Source organism: Girardinichthys multiradiatus, chromosome 9 (genome assembly GCF_021462225.1).
Source record: "Girardinichthys multiradiatus isolate DD_20200921_A chromosome 9, DD_fGirMul_XY1, whole genome shotgun sequence".
Taxonomy (NCBI): Eukaryota; Metazoa; Chordata; class Actinopteri; order Cyprinodontiformes; family Goodeidae; genus Girardinichthys; species Girardinichthys multiradiatus.
The window spans coordinates 46,716,467-46,737,184 of record NC_061802.1 but is presented as its reverse complement, the minus strand read 5'-3'; the positions used below and the strand labels follow the sequence as shown (position 1 = coordinate 46,737,184).

At 40.6% G+C, this 20,718-nt stretch overlaps 1 protein-coding gene across 1 annotated transcript in view; it reads right to left on the bottom strand.

The window, feature by feature from the left end:
• LOC124873599 (cadherin-2-like) overlaps window positions 1-20,718 on the bottom strand; it is a 185,445-nt gene that overhangs the window by 40,287 nt on the left and 124,440 nt on the right. The window contains exon 12 of the mRNA XM_047374346.1: window positions 10,189-10,422. Within this exon, the coding sequence (XP_047230302.1) occupies window positions 10,189-10,422 (234 nt within the window). The remainder of the gene's footprint in view (window positions 1-10,188; window positions 10,423-20,718) is intronic.

Here is a 20,718-nt window from a genome sequence, read left to right as displayed (position 1 = left end):
AGGAAAAACTCCCATTTAACATAAGATAAGGTAGAAGGAAAACCTTCTCTATAATTTCTGCATGTCTCATTGAGACATAATTTGGTTGTGTTGATCGATCTAAAGTACACTGTTTTGCTAATTAAAGGTTGAAAGATACTACAATAGGAATTAAGGCATTAAGATTCTGGGATTTTGAAAGAAAAAAGGGAATTTAAAGTGAAGGTAAGAAGTATTCGGTAAAACAAAATTAACTGTACGGGTTAAGGGGGCTGAGCCGGGCTGTCCGATGAGAAAAAGAAGTTACTGGTAGTGAAAATTATGGAATCACTTGAACGATAGGGAAATATAGTGTAGGAGTTATTTTTCTGTGTGTATATGAAAATAAAACAATAAACCAGAGTTCAGTGGAAGCAGTGGGAAGGAAACCTAACAGTGCTAACTTGAGTCCACTATATGTTGGAGTACACTGATCTCTGGTTAGGGTGTAAAGTGTGTGGTGGAATATAAGCTCTGATGTCAGGGAGGAACTTTAGATTCCTTCCTCGCTAAGCTCCAGGTACTCAGGACATAATGTGCCATATTTCCTGGGTGGCCAGAGCGCGTGAAGGTGAGAAGGTGTACAAGATGGCTCCATACAAAGATGGTGAAAAAAAAAGTGTGATCCAGAAAATGAGTTTCCAGAAGGGTACCTGGGTGTCCTTCTGGCTACAAGGAGGTGTAGAGTAATACATTTCAAGCCAGCAAAAGAGGTCAAACATCAACTAAAACTATTCCAACAATGGTACCAGTACCTTTGTAAGGAGGGAGTGTTTGCTCATTTAGAAGGGGCCCCCACACACCCTCACGCAGTGCAGGTGTCATACCACAACTCTTAAAAACAGACAGTCACAAGCACAAGAAAAATTCATTTTAGCATCTGCTTTTACAGTGCAAACTGTCCCACTGTGCAGGCAGTACAAAAGGAAAAGCCAGGACCAAAGAATGGAGGTTCACACCTCAGTACAGGCCTCCACTTCACCAAGGTTAGTGCATCCATATCAGGAGGCCCAAGAATGGATGGAGCTTATGGAATATACAGGGGTTGGACAATGAAATTGAAACCCCTGGTTTTAGACCACAATAATTTATTAGTATGGTGTAGGGCCTCCTTTTGCGGCCAATACAGCGTCAATTCGTCTTGGGAATGACATATACAAGTCCTGCACAGTGGTCAGAGGGATTTTAAGCCATTCTTCTTGCAGGATAGTGGCCAGATCACTACGTGATACTGGTGGAGGAAAACGTTTCCTGACTCGCTCCTCCAAAACACCCCAAAGTGGCTCAATAATATTTAGATCTGTTGACTGTGCAGGCCATGGGAGATGTTTAACTTCACTTTCATGTTCATCAAACCAATCTTTCACCAGTCTTGCTGTGTGTATTGGTGCATTGTCATCCTGATACACGGCACCGCCTTAAGGATACAATGTTTGAACCATTGGATGCACATGGTCCTCAAGAATGGTCCAGTAGTCCTTGGCAGTGACGCGCCCATCTAGCACAAGTATCGGGCCAAGGGAATGCCATGATATGGCAGCCCAAACCATCACTGATCCACCCCCATGCTTCACTCTGGGCATGCAACAGTCCACATCCCCAGAACAGTCAGAAATAAACAAAAATAAACAAAAAAAGACACCCAGGTGGAGAGTTTATTATTCAAATGCCAGTGGTACAAATACAGAAGGGTCAATTAGTCTTTAAATTAGGGCATTCTAAACAAGAAAAAAGAAAGAGCTTGGCAATGAGCTAGATCGTAAAAAATTTAAAGTATGATAAAGGAAGTCTTACAAGTAATTCAGAGAATGACCCTAAATCAGGAAAAGGGAAGAGAGACAGATACAACAAAAGGAGATGAGAGTAATGAGTAGAAAACAGGAAATGTGCATCCATTTAGAGTGGAAGAGGAAGAACTGGAGGAAGAGTTAAATATAATGATGGAAAAGAGAACAGGAGCTGTGGAAAAAAGGGATGAAAGCCTGGAAAAACTGTGCTGAGAAAGATGGTAAAGGAATGGTAAAGAAGAGGTCAGGAAATGAGCTCGACAGAAGGCAGTTTAAAAAATCCTGCTTATTCTCTGTATGCCTTACACCAGGAAACTGAAAAAAAAAATACTAAGAAAGGAGCGAGACCGAAGGTGTTTGAAAACAGTGCAACTAAACAATCAGACACAGATGGTCAAAGGACAAGTCATTCACCAGAGCCAGATTCAACCCATATGAGAGGGTGCAGAGTATACCCAGCAGATTGTCTCACAAGCGGAAAGGGCACATATAAAACTCTCCCTACAGGACATGGGTAAAACGTAAGCAGGAAAAATTAACCCAGAGAAGATTATTCTGGTAATTACCAGATGCCCCTGGTGGAAACCAAAGGATAGCACTCTGTTGAAATCCACCTTACCAGACACACATAAAGGTGCTCATACGTGGATAAAAGAATTCTTAAAGGGGTTTATTGGTCTGGAGCTAGCTCTGGGAAATGTCAGAACATGCCTCGCTGCACACCTTGAGTCCCATGAGCTGGTCAGACTGGAGAATACAGCTGGCCTCTCTACCTTGACAGCAGTTGAGCCCCTTATGGGGGTGGCCAAAAACCCATGGGTAGTCCTAAGAAATATGTAGTAAATGTTTATCTCCAACAATAGGTTTACTCTGTGTAAACAAACTACTAAACTACAGAAAATCTTGCTCCAACCCAATATCCATTATACTAGCTCAGAGACTAACATGGCTGCATCTATTGCCAGTGAAAACTGACATGAGTGCAAAGCTTTGGTCAGGGAGGAAATAATCTTGTCATCACCCAATGAACTGATTTGACTCCACATATATTGTTGACAGGAAGAAAAATGCCCTGTCCATTCACTGCTTGGATGAGTAGTGGTTGTGAGCCTAATTTATACTCACAAAGGGAGGAGATGTCAGATTATATCCAACAGTTGCAATCTGCTGTGAAGTTTTTTATCTCAGAATGTACAGGACCTCCTCACCAAAGAACCAACAGGAAAGGAGCCTGAGAAGATCAAGGAAGGAGAGTGGATAAATAAGGTGTTCCATCAGACGTGGAATCAGCCAAGGTGAATAGGTCCCTTTAAAGTGGCAAGTTCCACTACCTACGGACTGAGAGTGTGGTTGGACGATGGACAGTCAAAGGTAGCAGATATTGGCACAAATCACACTGTAGGAAAGGAGAACCACCTACAGACAGAAACCTCAGAGATATCTGAAAGCACCTGAGTGACATGGGTGCAGAAACTGAAGAGGGAGAGCGAAATGTCAAAGCATTGGCACTCTGGGCTGTTTTTTCTTAACATCTATAATAATAGTGCTTTCGTTACTCTGGTTAGAAACCAAAAATAAAAAATCTGACTAAAATTCAGGGAAACAATTAGAAACCCGAAAAAAGCATTGAACCTAATCTAGCACTAAAACAACACGGGAAATATTAACAAAAGCAATGGCAAATGCCTTGTAAAGTAGAGTAAAGTAGACCTACATTACAATCTATCAGCAAGCCAAACATTTCAATTTGATTGTGATGTGGTAAATTGCGGAGGACAAGAACTAAATTTGAGGGGATAAGATATACACCTATGCACTTATGGAAGAGCTGTACCTGGGAACTCCGTGTGGTGCCCCTCCTGGGACTTTGTATGGACTCATACTTGGCCAGGATGTTTAACACTCTTCAGTAATACAAACAGAAAGTTGAAATTAAAATCATACTTCAATTTACGTAGGGGCCAGTTGTCAGGAGGACAAACCTCAAGAATCAATCCTTTGCTACTTAGTATAGAAAAAGTGGGCCATCAGTGGGCTCTAGATGGACAAACTTTATCAGTTTATTATTTTACTTAGTGCCCCTACACGAATATCTTGATTGTTTCCCCAATTAAGATATTCCCAGCTGCTGACATAGTAATGCCAACAGGGGTTACCACAACCTACAAGAAGCACTTGCAGAAGAGGTCAACCTCCAATGATAAAGGTTCCCCTGTGTAGATTGATGCGTGATATATTAGATGAGTATACTCTAGCTGATCAGATAGCAGCTGATTTTTCATAAATCTGGTTTGTACTGGTTTGTACATCAGCTTTGCGTTTGCAGCCGAGTTTGCGGGTGGTTTTGTACACACAAACCTTTTGAAGATGAGGCCCACAGTGTATAGGCAAAGGTTTAATTTTCTTCAAAATCAGAAGTTTAGATAAATAGAATTTCCTTATAACTATGTGATTTACACTCACCAGCCACTTTATTAGTTACACCTTGCTAGTACTGGGTTGGACCCCCTTTTGCCTTCAGAACTGCCTTAATCCTTCGTGGCATAGATTCAACAAGGCACTGGAAACATTCCTCAGAGAGTTTGGTCCATATTGACATGATAGCGTCACACAGATGCTGAAGATTTGTCGGCTGCAAATCCATGATGCAAATCTCCCGTTCCACCACATCCCAAAGGTGCTCTATTGGATTGAGATCTGGTGACTGTGGAGGCCATTTTCAGTACAGTAAACTCATTGTCATTGCTCTTCTGCATGCCTTGGTTGTAACAAGTGGTTATTTGAGTTACTGTTGCCTTTCTATCAGCTCGAACCAGTCTAGCCATTCTCCTCTGACCTCTGGCATCAACAAGGCATTTGCGCCCACAGAACTGCCGCTCACTGGATATTTTCTCTTTTTCGGACCATTCCCTGTAAACCCTAGAGATGATAGTGCGTGAAAATCCCAGTGGATCAGCAGTTTCTGAAATACTCAGACCAGCCCGTCTGGCATCAACAACCAAGCCACGTTCAAAGTCACTTAAATCACAGTTCTTCCCCATTCTGATGCTTGGTTTGAACTGCAGCAGATCGTCTTGACCATGAAAACATGCCTAAATGCATTGAGTTGCTGCCATGTGATTGGCTTATTAGAAACTCGCGTTAACGAGCAGTTGGACAGGTGTACCTAATAAAGTGGCCGGTGAGTGTAAATCAAATGTTTTGGGTATACTTCCAGAAGCTTCTCACAAGACTTTGCTTGAATTTTGGGCCATTCCTCTGAACTGAACTGGGACAAGTTTGCATTGGAACTATAATCTGTTATTTGGTGTTACTTTTGTAGGAAAGGCCTGTTCCTCGCTGACGGGCCTTGTGTTCCATGTTGGTACAGGAGTTGTTTAACTGGATTCCTAGAGTCTCTAGAAGTAGAATGGGAGGCAGATCCTTTAGTTATCGGGCTCCTCTCCTGTGGAACCAGCTCACAGTTTTAGTCCATGAGGCAGACACCCTGTCTACTTTTAAGGCTAGGCTTAAAACCTTCTTTTTGATAAAGCTTATAGAGTGGCTTAGGTTATCCTGAGCTATCTCTGTAGTTATGCTACTATAGGCTTAGACTGCTGGAGGACATAATGACCACTTTCCCTCACTCTGCTACATTTTCATACTTTTCTCCAATTTTGTGTTATTTGATGTTATTTAAGCTTTTAACTCTATATTCTCTCTCAGTTTTTTTCTCTTCTTAGAAGCTACATCTGGCCTGGCTTTGTGTTTAGCTGTGGCACCTTCCTGGAGGAGGTCATCGGCTGAACTGCTGTTGCCAACAACTTAATGCTCACCTTCTACAGATGATCCACTCGGCCCTGTCTTTCAGTGTTTAACCCCGTCTCTCCTAGATATAGCAACTGGCCGAGCTTCTACTGTGACTAACTATATGTGCTGTCTTTTATACTCTAGACTTGAAAACTGGCTAAGAGCTCATTTGCTTACCTGTCTTTCTCTACTAGATGAAGCCACTAAAGGCGCTATAACCATTAATGTTTTACTTTTTCTTAACATAGAAAGGACTCCTGGATCAATGCTTCTGTGTTCTTTTTCCTTCTCTGCTCTGTTCTTTCTCTCAAACCCCCAGTCGGTCGTGGCAGATGGCCGCTCACACTGAACCTGGTTCTGCTGGAGGTTTCTTCCTGTTAAAAGGGAGTTTTCTTCTCCACTGTCGCTACATGCATGCTCAGTATGAGGGATTGCTGCAAAGTCAACGCCAGTGACTGTCCACTGTCTCTACATACTCATCCAGGAGGAGTGAATGCTGCAAGTCACTGACTGGATGCAATCTGCTGGGTTTCCTAAGATAGAAAAACAGTTTCAACAATAAACTGAATTTGACTGACAGTTAGGATTAATTGGAATGTATGTACCGATTGAATTGACTTTGCAAAGCGACTTGAGACGATGTGTTGTGAATTGGTGCTATATAAATAAACTGAAAGGAATTGAATAATAAAGGGCCGTTTCACCAGCACCTTTACAAGACCTTTTCTTTTGTTTCCAGGTTGATATATACAATAAGCAGCAGGACATGTTACGATGGCTTCCTTTTAATTGTTTAAACAAATGAATGTGGCACCTCCAGGGAACTGGGATTTGTACCTAAGGATCAGGGTTGTATCGCTGTTATTATGTTATTATATATATATATATATATATATATATATAATGCTGCAAATAGCGGATTATTTCTTTATGTGATCACATCCTGAAAGTGTCACCATGGCAACTACGTTATTTAATACACACAATCCTTATACTGGGTAGTGATTCATGTTAAGAACAAATAGATTTTAGGTAGAGGATGTAAAGTCACACCGGCAATAAAGTGAAACAACTGTGTTAAGTTAAAGGTAAGAAAGAAACACTAAACAACAAGAAATCTTAAAATCTACAATGCTTAAACAATGCATTTATGTATTGGTTGTAATTGTTTTACTAACTGAAGTGATGTGCTTTATTATTAAGATTACCCAGCAATATTTGGGAAAGGGGAAAAAAAGTTCACAAAAATTACAGACAAATTAAGGATTTTACAGGTGAGCTATTATACTTCCTTCTAAATATTTGATTTGAATTAGGTTTGTGGGTTATCCAATACATGTTAATTACATTTTTCGTACAAAATCATTCTCAGATATTGAGATTTCACCTCCACAGTTTCCCCTTTTTTGAACTCCTTTCACAATGAGCTGTTTTAGGGCTCTGTCACTTTTATGCAAATTAGCTGTATCTGGACTTGCCTCCAACTAGCATTTCGTACACGTGAAAACGAAACTGAAACTTATAACACAACAAGTACTTGCATTCCTGTCATTTGCAGATTTGCCACAAACAGTAGGGACTGAACTTTTCTTCAGTCAAAGCCCTTCTGCAACTCCTGATGTGAGTTCTCAAAGCAGTCCATGCTGAAGTGATTCACTCTAACTAGTGCTGTCTTCGGCAATGTGACATGAAGATGTATATAGGTTTAGGATGTTATTCATGCATGTAATTCAGAAAGCTGACATAGTGTTTTTTTCTTTTCTTTCAGCCTTCTAGCATGGTTTATGATTTGTAAACGGTAAAATTATATTTCAGTTTGACCCGCTCTAGGCATTGTGGTCCTTTATATTATTGTAGTTGCTCTTAAGTTTTATTAAACTTTTCCTGCACTACCTCTTTGAAAACCTTCTCATTTCTCCTAGTCCCATGACCAGTCACTAAACAGCAGTCTGCTTACATCACATCAAACATCGTGTGTCCCTCCTCAGGTACTAAAAACTAGGATGAAAACACCATTTTTAATGAAATAGGCTATATTTCATTTTCAACTTCCTCAAGACTCACCACCTTGAGTGTTTTAGTGTAGGATCAACTCTCTGGGCAGCACATAAGTTCACCCGGTTCATTAGTGACATAATCTTTTCCAAATGTGTTCCATCCAGGGAGCTAGAATATGTTTTATCAGCAGGGCCTTTACTTTCAGGTCTTATAGAGTCTTTCATACCTAAACTGTCTGAAAGTATAATCTAATGAGGCACCAGTTTTTTGTCTTCAGGCTTGGGCATGATCAACCACACAGTTTGGGAATACTTGTGACCCTGGTTTATGATCCCTTAGAGTACAACCAGATGAGTTAGTTAATTCCAAAGCATAAAGTACCTAATCACCATTTATGTAATTTACCAGTAACAGCACAACACCTGAAATGGAGGTGGAGTAACTTGTAACAATCTTATGTAAAGATGACAAATGCACATGCTCAAACTAGTTAAAAACAGCAGAGCAGATAACAGAGACTTACGGGTCACAATCAGCATGTCAGATTTACACCCTAGTTGATATTAGCTTATAAATAAAGAAATGAAGAAAAGGTTCACAAGCCGCAGGAGATGAATCAATACCAGTTGCCTGGGGAGATTTGAAAGCAGAGTCAATAGTCCTAAACAACACAGGGATTGTGACAGTTAGGATAATATCCAAGAAATGCTTTCTTCTGGCGTTGTTTGATATTGATGCCAGCAGTTCTTTAGTATTTGAAATGACATGAAATTTACCCTTTGACCACTTTCGCTCAGCTCGACGGGACTCACGTCTGAGTTCTCGTAGCACAGGTTAAAGCATCTTTGAATAAAATGGGCATATGATCGGAAAACAAAGCGTCACAAATCTCAAGATTATTAAGGACAGGCAGACCATATCATGAAATCAAGTCAAGAGTAAGTCCATGTTCATGTGTGGGGCCAGACACAGACTGTACAACGTTAAAAGGGTAAGTAAGGCTTATCTGGGGAACACACATGAATAATAAAGTCACCCATAATAAGGACTTAGTCATAGTTAGGCAGAATTTTTGCTAATAAATCAGAAAAGTCATTAAAAATGTCCTTATTATATTTAGGAGGCCAAAATACCACAGCACACAACACTGTTGGGGCTCACATGTGCTCAATTCAAAGCTGGTAAAAGAGGAGACTAAAAAGAACTGTTAAAGATGTTAGCTGTATCTCCTCCTCGGCTGGACATCTGCACAGAGGTAAAATAGTTGGTAGAGGTTCGGTAAATATACTGGACTCACCAATGCCAACTTGCCAACTTTCCGTCACAAATAGAAAATCCAATTGCTGTGGAATGAAGAACTCCTTCAGAACAAATGCTTTGTTTGCTAGAGAGCATTGACCAGACCAGTCCTGACGCTTCCTTGGCTGTCTTGGAAACCCAACCCAGATGCCGCAAGTTCCTCTGATCCATACCACGCCAGCAGGGATGAGGAGACCAGGGGTGGTGGGGCTGGAAGGTTTCATCTTGGCCAAGAGGTACCAGCCAGTCATCGAAAGGGTCTAGCGAACACTAAGAAATAACAATTCCAGGCACCGATCTATAATCTTTAAAAGAAGCAGACGGAGAGCACCGCAAAAAGCCTTCACCTTCACCAGCCTCCCACTGTGTTTGCCCTGACAACATCTGTCTTTTCGCCGCAGGGGCGGAATCAGGTGAGCTGGGATCCCCATAATACGTTTTTTGTATGGTGTTTATGTATCTATTTTCAAGAGTTGGGTGAAACTTAAAGATTCAGCAATGTTTGGCGATCGAACATTAGTAGGGACATTCACTGTCACAGTTAAAACAAACAGCACAATCACACATAGAATTGACAGTAATAGACGGCGACAATTGACAAATGCATTAGGTGTTTTCTAGAAAATGGCTGCAGTCTTTCGAGTGGAAATCAACAATTCTCTTCCTGATCTCTGGGTCTTTTTAGTTTTTCATTTATGATGTCACACAAAGAAGCAGTTCGTTTGAGGTGTTTCCCTAAAATACATCCCCAGGTATGTCTTTAAATGTCATGAAATAACCTATCAAGCCAGCAGCTCAAACTGATAAGGCTCAGGCCCACTGGGCTCCATAAAGCCTCTCTTAACCTCCAGTGACTAGGGGGGGTGAAAAATCCTCCACCTCAAAAGACCTATCCATGGTGAAACTACCAGCGTCACTCCTCACTCTCCATGTTTGAATTTGTGAAATTAAACTAGCTGCCACTTTCTCTCGTGCTCCTGAATACACCCCTGCTTAAACCGCTCTGCTCATACTCACACTTGGCACTGCTCACTTTGGTGGCATTTTTCAAAACTTGTCTTGGGGCCGAGTTATTCTTTTAGATGGGGTTTAGTTTCACTTTATGTATATTAAACAGCTTCACTTCAATATATTCTACTAATATGTTGCAGCTGTATTCCATGAATAACCTAATACTTTACAAATGAATGGATTTTGTCCTTCAAGCAGAAATATTAAAACAACCTGATGGACGAACACCCTTACAGTATATGTCAAAAAACCCCTGAGAATTTGAGACATTTTATCTTGTACTAACCATTCAGGCGACTGAGGGTCCAGTTGCGGCGTACATCTGATGGATGATTTCCTAGCTCAAACACAAAGGGTCCAGCATTGGGATTCAGGTCGGGGTCTTTAGCTGTGATGTTTAAGGACCTATGATCTGGCTTCTCACACATTTCCACTTCAGAAGGGAACACATTAGGTGCGTTGTCATTTATGTCCTGCAGGTAGATCTGAAGGGTTCCTGTACCACTGGCAGGAGGGATGCCTGGACAACAAGAAAATTATTTGAGCTTTAACATCTACCAAACATAGCAAACACATCGCACAGTATTCTGGTAGATCATATCGTCTTGGAAGAAGGTCAAAATTACATTAAGGTCCAATATAAAATTTGACCACTGGCCTCAGAAGTTTGAGTTAAGCCACTGCTTGGAATACTTTGCTATACATGACTTTGCTACAAATGACCATAATCCTCACCTAAAGATATTTATGCTACTGAATGTAAAGTCTCTTATTTCTAAACGAAATAAAAAAATGCACAACTTATGTACAAAAGGTACAGCAACTTACATAACATAAGAAATAAGAAATTTAAGGCAGTTGTGTGGATCCACAGTGTATTTTTATATTTTACAGAGAATGCTGAAAAACTGCGCACATTTGGATTTTTCTATTTGTAAAAGAATGTGTATCTGTTGATGTGTCTAAGTGTGGTTTGGAGTCAATAAGCTTCTATCGGTGGATGAATGACAATAGCAGAAGACATGGTAAAACAGTCGGCGAACAGAGAACAGGCTCTCTATATGCAGAGGTGGCAGGGTCGAGTGAGTCAACTGAGCTAAATGACATTCTTCTTCATCAATCCTCCACAGGAACAGAGAAGGCTCTTTCCACTGCTTAAAAAGCACATTTGTGGTGAGAACAAGAGACAGACTTTGGGCAGGAGAAATATCATACAATAAATAGAGAAAAAAAGAATTTCCTTTAGAAATTAGGACTGTATCTGAGATTCGTTGCAATTCTGTAATACGCCAATATTCAGCCCTGGATAATCAATCTGCGGTTTATAGAATAGATACTGCCACCACAAGGCAACATTCAACAAAGGTCGTCATGTCAGAAAGGATGTGGAGAGCACTGAGCATTATGCACTATTTTGATAATATTTCAATAATGTCCCACTTAGTTGTCTGAAGGAGATAGCTTGACAGCTAGTGTCTAAATTTAGAGGAAGAAAACAAGGTTTTCACTCATTTTCCATTTCACAATTTCTTGCTTTCCTGTTTCACATTTAAAATATTTTTCAGTATTTGAATACGTTCTTTTAATAAGTTTGACTTTATTATCTGTGTGTTTTATAAACCAAGAAGGAAGAATGCATTGGGGCTTGCGTCTGATTAGGCATTTTGGGAATAGGCAGTTTTGCAAGTTAAATTTGGTTTACCTCGAACCTCACTTCAATCTTTGAAAGCTGAACTAAATTATCCAACACAGATATTTTTATAGCACTGTTTTTACATTCATTGTTGCTGCAAGTATTCTGATTGCCAAAGCCTCAACACGTTTTAAAACCACACTCAGGTCCAGCCCAAAACTCAGATCTAAAAACATTTTACAAGATGCTTAAAAGAGTCTATATTTTATTTTGAATGTGTTTATCTGTGGGTTCTATCACTTCTCTTTCTTAAGACATGGCTGTTCAAACAATGAAGGACTTAAGTTAAATCACCATAAGAAGTTTTTTATTCTTTAGAAATCCAGATATCTTAGATAACAGAATAAGGGATTAAGCCTGGAAAATAAAGATGCCATGGTGACTTTTCTTTTTTTGTACTTGTTCAAACCTGAAAAATGCTAACCATACTTTTACACATTTATTCAGACTGTGTATGAACCCTAATTGCTACCCATTGAACCAAAACTTTGAAGATAAACTTGTTTCTCCTGAAATAAAAACTTCAGAGAAGTTATTGCATTTGAACCAGTTTTTTTATGTGTCATTTACACATGACCACTATATAATGCTGAAGGAAATTTAATAACTAAAATTGTTGGTTAAAATCAGGAGATAGTAAGTTTTTCTTCCTCCAGTTAGTATTTGTTAACTGCACTAAAAAGTCTGAGTGCAGCCTAATTCAACCTGGAAAGACTCACAAATGAGAGATACACAGAGATGGCAATTAGAGGAGTTTATTAGCTGATGTTTGTTTTCTTCTGACACTCAGACCCCGGTGGAAGATATGGATGCTGATAATGATATGAGGTTAAATGAACATCTTAGGGTTAGAATTAGAGAAGTCTTCCCCCCGGGATCCTGATACTGGTGGTGGAGTGGAGGCCTGAGGAGATCAGGGAGTTGGAAGCACGTTGGAAGCCTGATGGTGGAGATGGGGTGGAGGAGGGTCGAAGCTCAGCTGAAGAGCAAGACATTCTGCGTATGAAGTTTCTTTTAAAACAAAAAATTGAGGGACGATTGGTTGAAGAGCAATGCGGACCAGAAACTGAGTGGTTAGAGCGGAGAACGTAGTGGTGTAGTTAGATGGAGTTGGAAGTTGAGATGAGTTTCTCAATTTGAATTTTTGTCTAAACTCAATTTCAATCTGAAAAGACTCACAAAGAGAAGGTTGGCAATTAGAAAAGTTTTAATGATGTGAAATTACATAATTATATCTTTGGCGCTCAGACCTGGGAGGAAGACATGAATGCTGTGAATGATATGAGCTAAGATGAACATTTGTAAGGCTTAGATTTAGAGATGTCTTCCCCCCAAAAAATAAGGTCAAGGACGTGACAAGGTCTAATTGAGTACCAAGGAGAGTGGGATGAAATAGGAAAATGAGAGGGGCGAAGGCTGCAGGAAAGATTAAAGCAGAAAAGAGAAGTTTGTAAATATGGTATGAAGTAAGGAAAATAACTGAGAAGCAGAGGAGATGATAGATATGCCGAAAAGGGCAATAAGAAGTGTTAGATATGGCGTTTAGGTGATGCAAGGAGATGCGACGCTTGATGAAAAGTTTAGAGATCAGAGTAAGATGATAGATATGCCGCTTGGCAATGCATGATGATTGATGCTTAAATAGCTGAGCGAGGTATATGGCGTGTTTGGCAATGCGTGATTATTTCAAACTTTGAAAGCAGAGCAAGATGATAGATATGCCGTGTTGGCAATGCAAGCCGATGCAACGCTTGATGAAAGCTTAGAGAGCAGAGTAAGGTGATAGATATGCCAATGTAGGCAATGCGTGATTATTTCAAACTTTAGAAAGCAGAGCGAGATGATAGATATGCCACTTGGCAATGCATGATGATTGATGCTTAAATAGCTGAGCGAAGTGATAGATATGCCGATGTAGGCAATGCGTGATTATTTCAAACTTTAGAGACCAGAGCGAGATGATAGATATGCAATGCGTGATTAGACGTATATTCCGCTGAGGATTTGAATAAAGATATGAAGTTATGAACGGATCAGCTAGTAAAGAACAGATAGAACAGGTAATGAAGGAATAAAAAGATGAAGGATGAAGAAAAATGAGATGAAGAAATTACAGAAATCTATGGAGTGCTGAAAATGCCATTAAAGAAATACAGATGACGATAAGAAATAAGGTTAAAATAAAGATCTATGAGTCGGGGTTGAGTAATTAAAGAACATCAAGGTAAATGCAGGAAGATGAAGATATTTAATTTCCCTTTGGGATTAATAAAGTATTTTTGAATTGAATTGAATTGAATGAGTAAAGTAATTGCACAAAGCATGTGAAGACAAGGAATAATCAGCCTCCAATTAAGGAAGGGCAAAAGGAATAGAAGTACTTTTTGAAGAACATAGGTGAGCTATAGTGAGGGAGAAAATTAGACAAGACTGGCAGGTGCTGAGGGGAAGAGACTTGCAAAACAGTAAAATGACGATTGAACAAAGCCAATGATTGATAAACGCCAACCACCACCAGGAATTGTTGGGAGCTCTTACCTGAGAGCTGATAAAACATTGAGCAGATAAAACAGAGTGGAAATTCGGGCAAACATAGGAAGAGAAGGATGAAGAAGACCAACGACCCAATTGCTGGAGAGCGGCTGAGGGAGAGAAATTGGGTCACTGCAATAGTGGCTGCTCCTATTCTGAAGGACTGGCGTGAAAACTGGATGGGGCGTAATGCATTGAACTGTACATGCCTATAATATTGGGGAACAGGATGCGGACATGGGGCTCCTTCTAGCGTGAGAAATGGGGCATGCGAAGGAAAAGGATTTGAAAGTAGAAAAAAGGTTAAACCTGATAAATAATAGAATGCAGGTTGATATTAGCAAGGATGAAGAGATGGATTCAATCAACCTTAGACTTTAAAAGAGAAATTGAAGTAGACTGATGGGGAGAAATAACAGAAGACCTAGGAACTAAATAGAATAACCTGGAACATGATGCGCAGGAATGATGAAGTTATGAGTTATGACTTGCCAGGATGCACCAGAGGTAAGGCATAATGCCTTAGAGGACGAGCGGTTTTGACTAACGGGATCGACCACTGCTGCATTATCAGAAAATGATCCAAATGCAGCAGGCTATAGTGATGGGATGATCTCATAGAAAGCTGGGGATTCAGATCAGGAAAGAAAGAAGGCCTTACAGCAGAAACGAATTGCCCTGAGAAACCCCCAAAACCTACGGACGGAGCTACGTCCGTGTAAATAACCTTAGTAAAAATTTACTGTTCATAAATGTTTCATAAGAGTTTGTTAAGCTGCTGTGGCAGTAGCACGATTAGTGCTTATGTTGAAACGCATAGTCCGGGGAGAGGCTGTAAACCACTGAACAGAGCAGCGCCAACACAATGTGCACAGAGAAAGTGTGCTTTATGATCATCACGGGAAAAGATAGTTATGATGAATATCAAAACAGGAAATAGTTTTAGCACCTGGTTGATAAGGGAACAAGGTTTAAATATTATAATAATAATAATAATCCCTGACTGGCTGCTTGAGGTTCCACCATCAGGAGATAAGGGTTGGTAGCCAATGAGAGGCACATGCTTAACTCCACCCCTGGCAAGTCATATCCACCTGTTCGCAGGTTACGGTGGAGCATGGTGCCAGTTGTCACAGACAGGAAGAAAGAAGAAATGTTCAATGATCTCTTAGCCATGCACTAAGGAAACATCTCAACTAGTTACTCAGATGATAAACACCTAAATGTATTTATAGCTAAACTCTGCTGTTAAAATAACTTTCTCAAAGCCTTTTGGCAAAGACCATTAAGACAAGCCTTTCTCGTAAACTAAAAATCTGGCTGCTTCCGGCAAAAATAAGTGCTTACATATTAAAAGCTGTGTCGAGGACAAAGATTTGTCACTCAAGTACAATTTTGTTTTTGTTGAGTCACAGAGAAGCACACACAGGCTCTTCCTTTACAACTCTGTGTTTAAATGGAAGACAAACAGAAGAGAAGGAGTGCAGCAAGGTCATGTGCTGAGCTTATTTGACATGCAAATACCAAGTTACATTATTTATTTAATTTCTTAGTAGAGGGTGCCAATATTCTTAGTACGTTATGCACGCTTAATCGCAATACGAAAGTTTATTAGGTTCGATATCATAAACTAAGTAAAGTCACAGACAGTTGAAATATATATTTTATATCATTTCATGGCACTGGGAAATATAGGGAGGTGAGATGTTTAATAAATATATGGTAAAATCACTCAAGGGAAAGATTGTCAAGGACAAAAGGGATGTAATAATTGAAGATAAATAAGTCTTTTATGGTAAGGTAATGAGGCAAAGAGGTTAAAAGCAGCATATAGATTGAGTTATTAAAAGGCATTACATTCTGCATATCCTTAGATCTTACGATGTGATCACATGCAAGGCTCTTTCAACCAAAGGATTGTGAAGCATCTGCTGAGAGACCTTCTTTTAAACCGGGACGCTACAGACTGCAAAACTTAAGACAAGTCAGCCGAGCAAACGGCGACGCTGGAAGAGAAGGAGATACCGTTCCAGTTAGAACGAGACTGGAGCGAGGGTGGATGCAGCTAAGGCTGAGAAGGACTAGAGATATTGATGAAAAACGAGCAGCCAAATTAGAAATAAGACAACGATGAGGGACGGAAAGTATTGAATTATCTATACTCGGGTGAAACTATGCAGCTGGCGACTCTGAATGCCTAGAGACGGCTGAGCGCCAAAAGAGGATCCTAAGAAATGTTAGGGAGAATCTTAATCTTAATAATAATATTAAGCATAGCTGATTTCTTCCATACATCCCATAAAGATAAGAATACACGTCGACACACATACGGGGATAAATAGCCTAAGGTTTTGACATGAATGACCTGTGGCTGGGGCACTGTTTTTTTTTTTAAAGGGAGTAGCCGATAACTGTTTGATTGGAATGCAGCAGCACACTTAGATTAAAAATGGACACCAGCTACTACACAACCTATCAGACAGACACGGCAATGGTGGCAAGTAATCTACTGATAAACACTAAGGAAGTGCACATCTATTGCTTTGGAGTGCCAGATATAAAACTACATGTGACCTCCTTATAGGGCTCTTTGTCAATCTTTCACATACGGCGATGATCCGAGACAGGAGCCTCAGCGCTGATCTCTGTAATCATTTCTCTGCTTAATTTAGAATTAAAGAGCAGAAAGTTAGAAGCTGTTTGAGAGTTGTTCCTTTAAGAGTCAGTGTTAGATAGAGAGTGTGATCGCTTCTGGGGACCAAGGACCAGAGAATCTCCGAGAGGTCTGACCGGCAGCAGGGTACGGTAGTTCGGACAGAAAGCCGGGGACGAGATGATTTAAATGAAGCAGAAAAGTAATCAGAGGAAGCGATTCATTTAGACAGCCTCGGGAGATGGTAAAATGAGAGAAACCAGATTAATGAGCTGCCTCCGTAGGATTTAGAGCTGAGGCTGAACGAGATGGTAAAATACATGAGAGTAAATGATCAACCTGAATGAAAAGAGGGGTGGGAAACACTGCACGCTTGAAGAGCACATGAATGAAAAAGATAGAGAAGAGAGAGAGGAGTGATACATCTTACCTAGAGACAAGCTAGGCCGGGCGCTAGCAAGGGCGAACGGCGGTGGGAGGGGCCGAGGAACAGGCAGCGATGATGGAGAGGGAAGAGGAAATGCTGATGTGGCAGAGATGGCGGTGAAGTCACAGAGCAGGTGAGTAAGGGATGACATGGAATGCTGGAGAGAATCCATGAACGAGATGAATGAAGCATGGAAAGTTGTAAGATGATCGGTTTGAGGGATGAAGATGGAAGGAGAAACTGCTGGAGAGACCAGGCCGGGTGATGCAGTGGCGAGAGCCGGTGAGGAGGCCGGGCTACCTCGGTGACGTTTAGCAGGAGAAGTGTAGGAGTTCTTGATGCGCTTTCCACTTGCTCAGAGCTGAGACAAGGAAGAAATGAGACATGAAGCGAGGCAAGCGCTCCTCCGAGTGGTAAGGGAGGAAGGAGAGTCTGTTACGAACAGTGCGAGGAGGCGTGGGAGTCGTAGATGAGCTCAGCTGACAAGCGAGGACGAACACAGCCGAAGGTCCTTTAAAAACCAGGCGTTGGAAGGTGATTGGATGATGAATCAGGCGGACAGGATGCTGATTGGAAGGCCGGGAGACGCACGGGGAAGTCGGCGAGGGTGGGTCTTTCATTCTGAATTTTCGTTTAAACTCCATTTCAGGATAGCAGGTAAATCTGGATATAAATGGCCATTTCCACAGCAAAAACAAAATACAATAACTTTTAGTTTTAAGGTTTTACATTGCTGATTATAAAAGATTGGATGGTTTTTACCAGGTATTAAAACTGAGTAAAATTAACCTCAAGTACTTGTTTAAAAATAAATTAAAACCCAGTCTGTATTTCTCTAGTTGCCTTAACAAATCTGAAATAATGGACTTTACAGAGAGGAGATCAAATGAAACAAATCCAGGGAGCCATGTCTGGGGAAAACCAAACAGCATTTCATCATGAACACTTTATAACAACTTGGACTGGAGAGGTGATGATTTGGGCTTGTTTTGCAGCCACAGGACATGGACACTTTGCAGTCTTTAAAATGAGCATGAACATGGCCTCACCTGTATACCATAAGTCATTATAAGTCATGTGTAAGGTAAGTAGCCTGGCAGTTGAAGCTAGTACATCAACAGAACATTGATCCCAGACATAGAACTAAATCTACAATGGAATGAAAAAAATGAACAATTGATTTGGTCCAGTCAAAGTTCAGAAATCAACCTTACTAAAATGCTTCGGTGGGATCTTAAGAGAACTTTACAGGAATCTCAATTTATTGTGTTTATTTAACCAGGAAAGTCCCATTGAGATTAGGAACCTGTTTTTCAATGGAGTCCTGGCCAAGAGGCAGCAAACGTTACACAACAATTAAAATTAGATTACATAAGTAAAATACCATACAAATTAAGAAAAACAGTCACAGTTTAAGGGGGTCATCTCTAGTGCCCTCAGTCTGGACTTAAAAATGCTCAATGAAACAAGTTCAGTTAATTTCCAGGCTTTTTCAATATGTTCCATGAGTAAAGAAAAGCCCTTTTTCCCCAGTTCAAACGGAGAGCAACAATTGATCATTTGAAGGCAAAGATTAAAAATCAACACTTGTCTGTTTAATTAAATCACAGATGTAGTAGGGCAGCAGCCCAATCAGCCTTATAAAGGAACCAATGTCCCCTAAGCTTTTCTTTAGCTTCTCATTGTAGCTTCTCTTCGCTGCTTTGATCTCCTTGGTCAGTTTCTTCCTGACCTGCTTATACAGGACTCGGTCCCCACTGCTGTGAGCCTCTTCCTTATTCCCTGTACAGCTGCCTCAGATAAGAAGTGAACCAAGGTTTATTGTCATTGTATTGGTCTGGTCTGCACACACGTGTCCTCACAGAAACTGATGTATGTTCAACAAGTTGGTTTAAGTCAGTGGTTGAAGTTTCTAAATCAGTCCAATCTGTGCAGTCAAAACAGGCCTGTAACATCTGCTTCCAGTCACAAGTCCGCTTCTTAACAGTCCGAACCACAGGCTTGGAAGCTTTTAATTTCTTGTGCTGTCTGTATTTGGGACGTTCACTGGAGAGGTTGGCACTGTTAAAATCCCCAACAACAATGATGAGAGATTCTGGATGTTTTTTCTCCACGTCTGCTATCAGCTCAGCCAGTTGTTTTTCAGCATCTGAAGTGGAGCTTTGAGGTGGTATGTCAGCACCAACCAGTACAGATGAGGAGAACTCCCGCTGTGAATAAAACGGTTTACAGTTTATGAGAAATGACTCCAGTTCAGGACTTCATGTCTTCAACGATTAGCTATCTCTGCACCAACCTATGTGTATATAAAAGCAGATTCTGCCTCCTCGCGTTTTCCCCGATAAGTTGGCACTGTGGTCTGCTTTAAATAGCTGAAAGCCCAGTATCAGAAATGCACAGTCCGGGTGTTCTCACTCAGCCAGGTTTTGGTAAAGCAGAGGGCAGCAGGACTGCGGAGGCCTGAGTTTTTACAGGTGAGGAGAAGCAGTTCGTCCATCTTGTTGGCCAGGGAATGCACATTTGCCAGGTGCATTGAAGGCAGGGGTGCGCATAGCCCCTGCTGTAGAGAGCTGCAGCTCCGTTGGCCAGTATCTCCAGGAAGCTGGCGTCAATGAATGATGGTGAAAAAATTCCAAGAGAGGACTGTCTGATGTTTAGAATTCCTCTCTGCTGAAAGAGACCACCGAATGGTGGTAGAAAGCGCCACGAAAACACGCAGAAACTGAGAGAGCAAAGCTCCGAGGCTGCCATCAGCGGCACCATTTTGGATGTTAATGCTCTAGAACCAGGGTCTAGCCTATAAACCTTTTCACTACCAGTACCTCAACAATAGATGCCACAATAGTCAATAAAAAGATGAAATAAGACACAATGAGAATAAACTATTAAAAACAATTAAAAAATGCAGGTCAACAGAAACCCTGATTGAACAGGAAAGTTTTTAACTGTAAGAATTCACAGTCATCTAAATGAAGCTATAGTGGTGGACTGCTCCACAGCCTTGGTGCCTTGAACAGAAGGGCTCTGGTCCCCCTTGGTCTTTAGTCGTATGTGTGAGACTAATGACAAATTCTGAGCCAGCAGAATTTGGGAGGCGTGAAAAGGATTATTTGTCCAAACAAGTATACAGGGCATTGCAGTAATCTAACTGTGATGACACAAATGCATAAATCATTTGCCAATATTTCTACTATCATCTTTATGTTCTCTCTGTGTTTTTTTTTTTTATCTCATGGTAAGAAAAGTAGCTACTGCTGTGATTGCAATTGAAATTGAATTGAACTCGTAGTCTAGAAGCCCTTTCAGTGGTAAATAAAACTACAAAAGTGCTGTAATAAATACAGACCACTGTTTATGATTAGAAAACTTGGAAAAAGTACATAAATGACACATTTCACATTATTCTAAGTACTTTTTATGTGAAACAACCAAGGAGTAACGTGCAATCAATCTAATCTAAATCTCTACAGTTTCCAAGTTACTTCTGGAGCACTGTAGTAACCTGGTATAG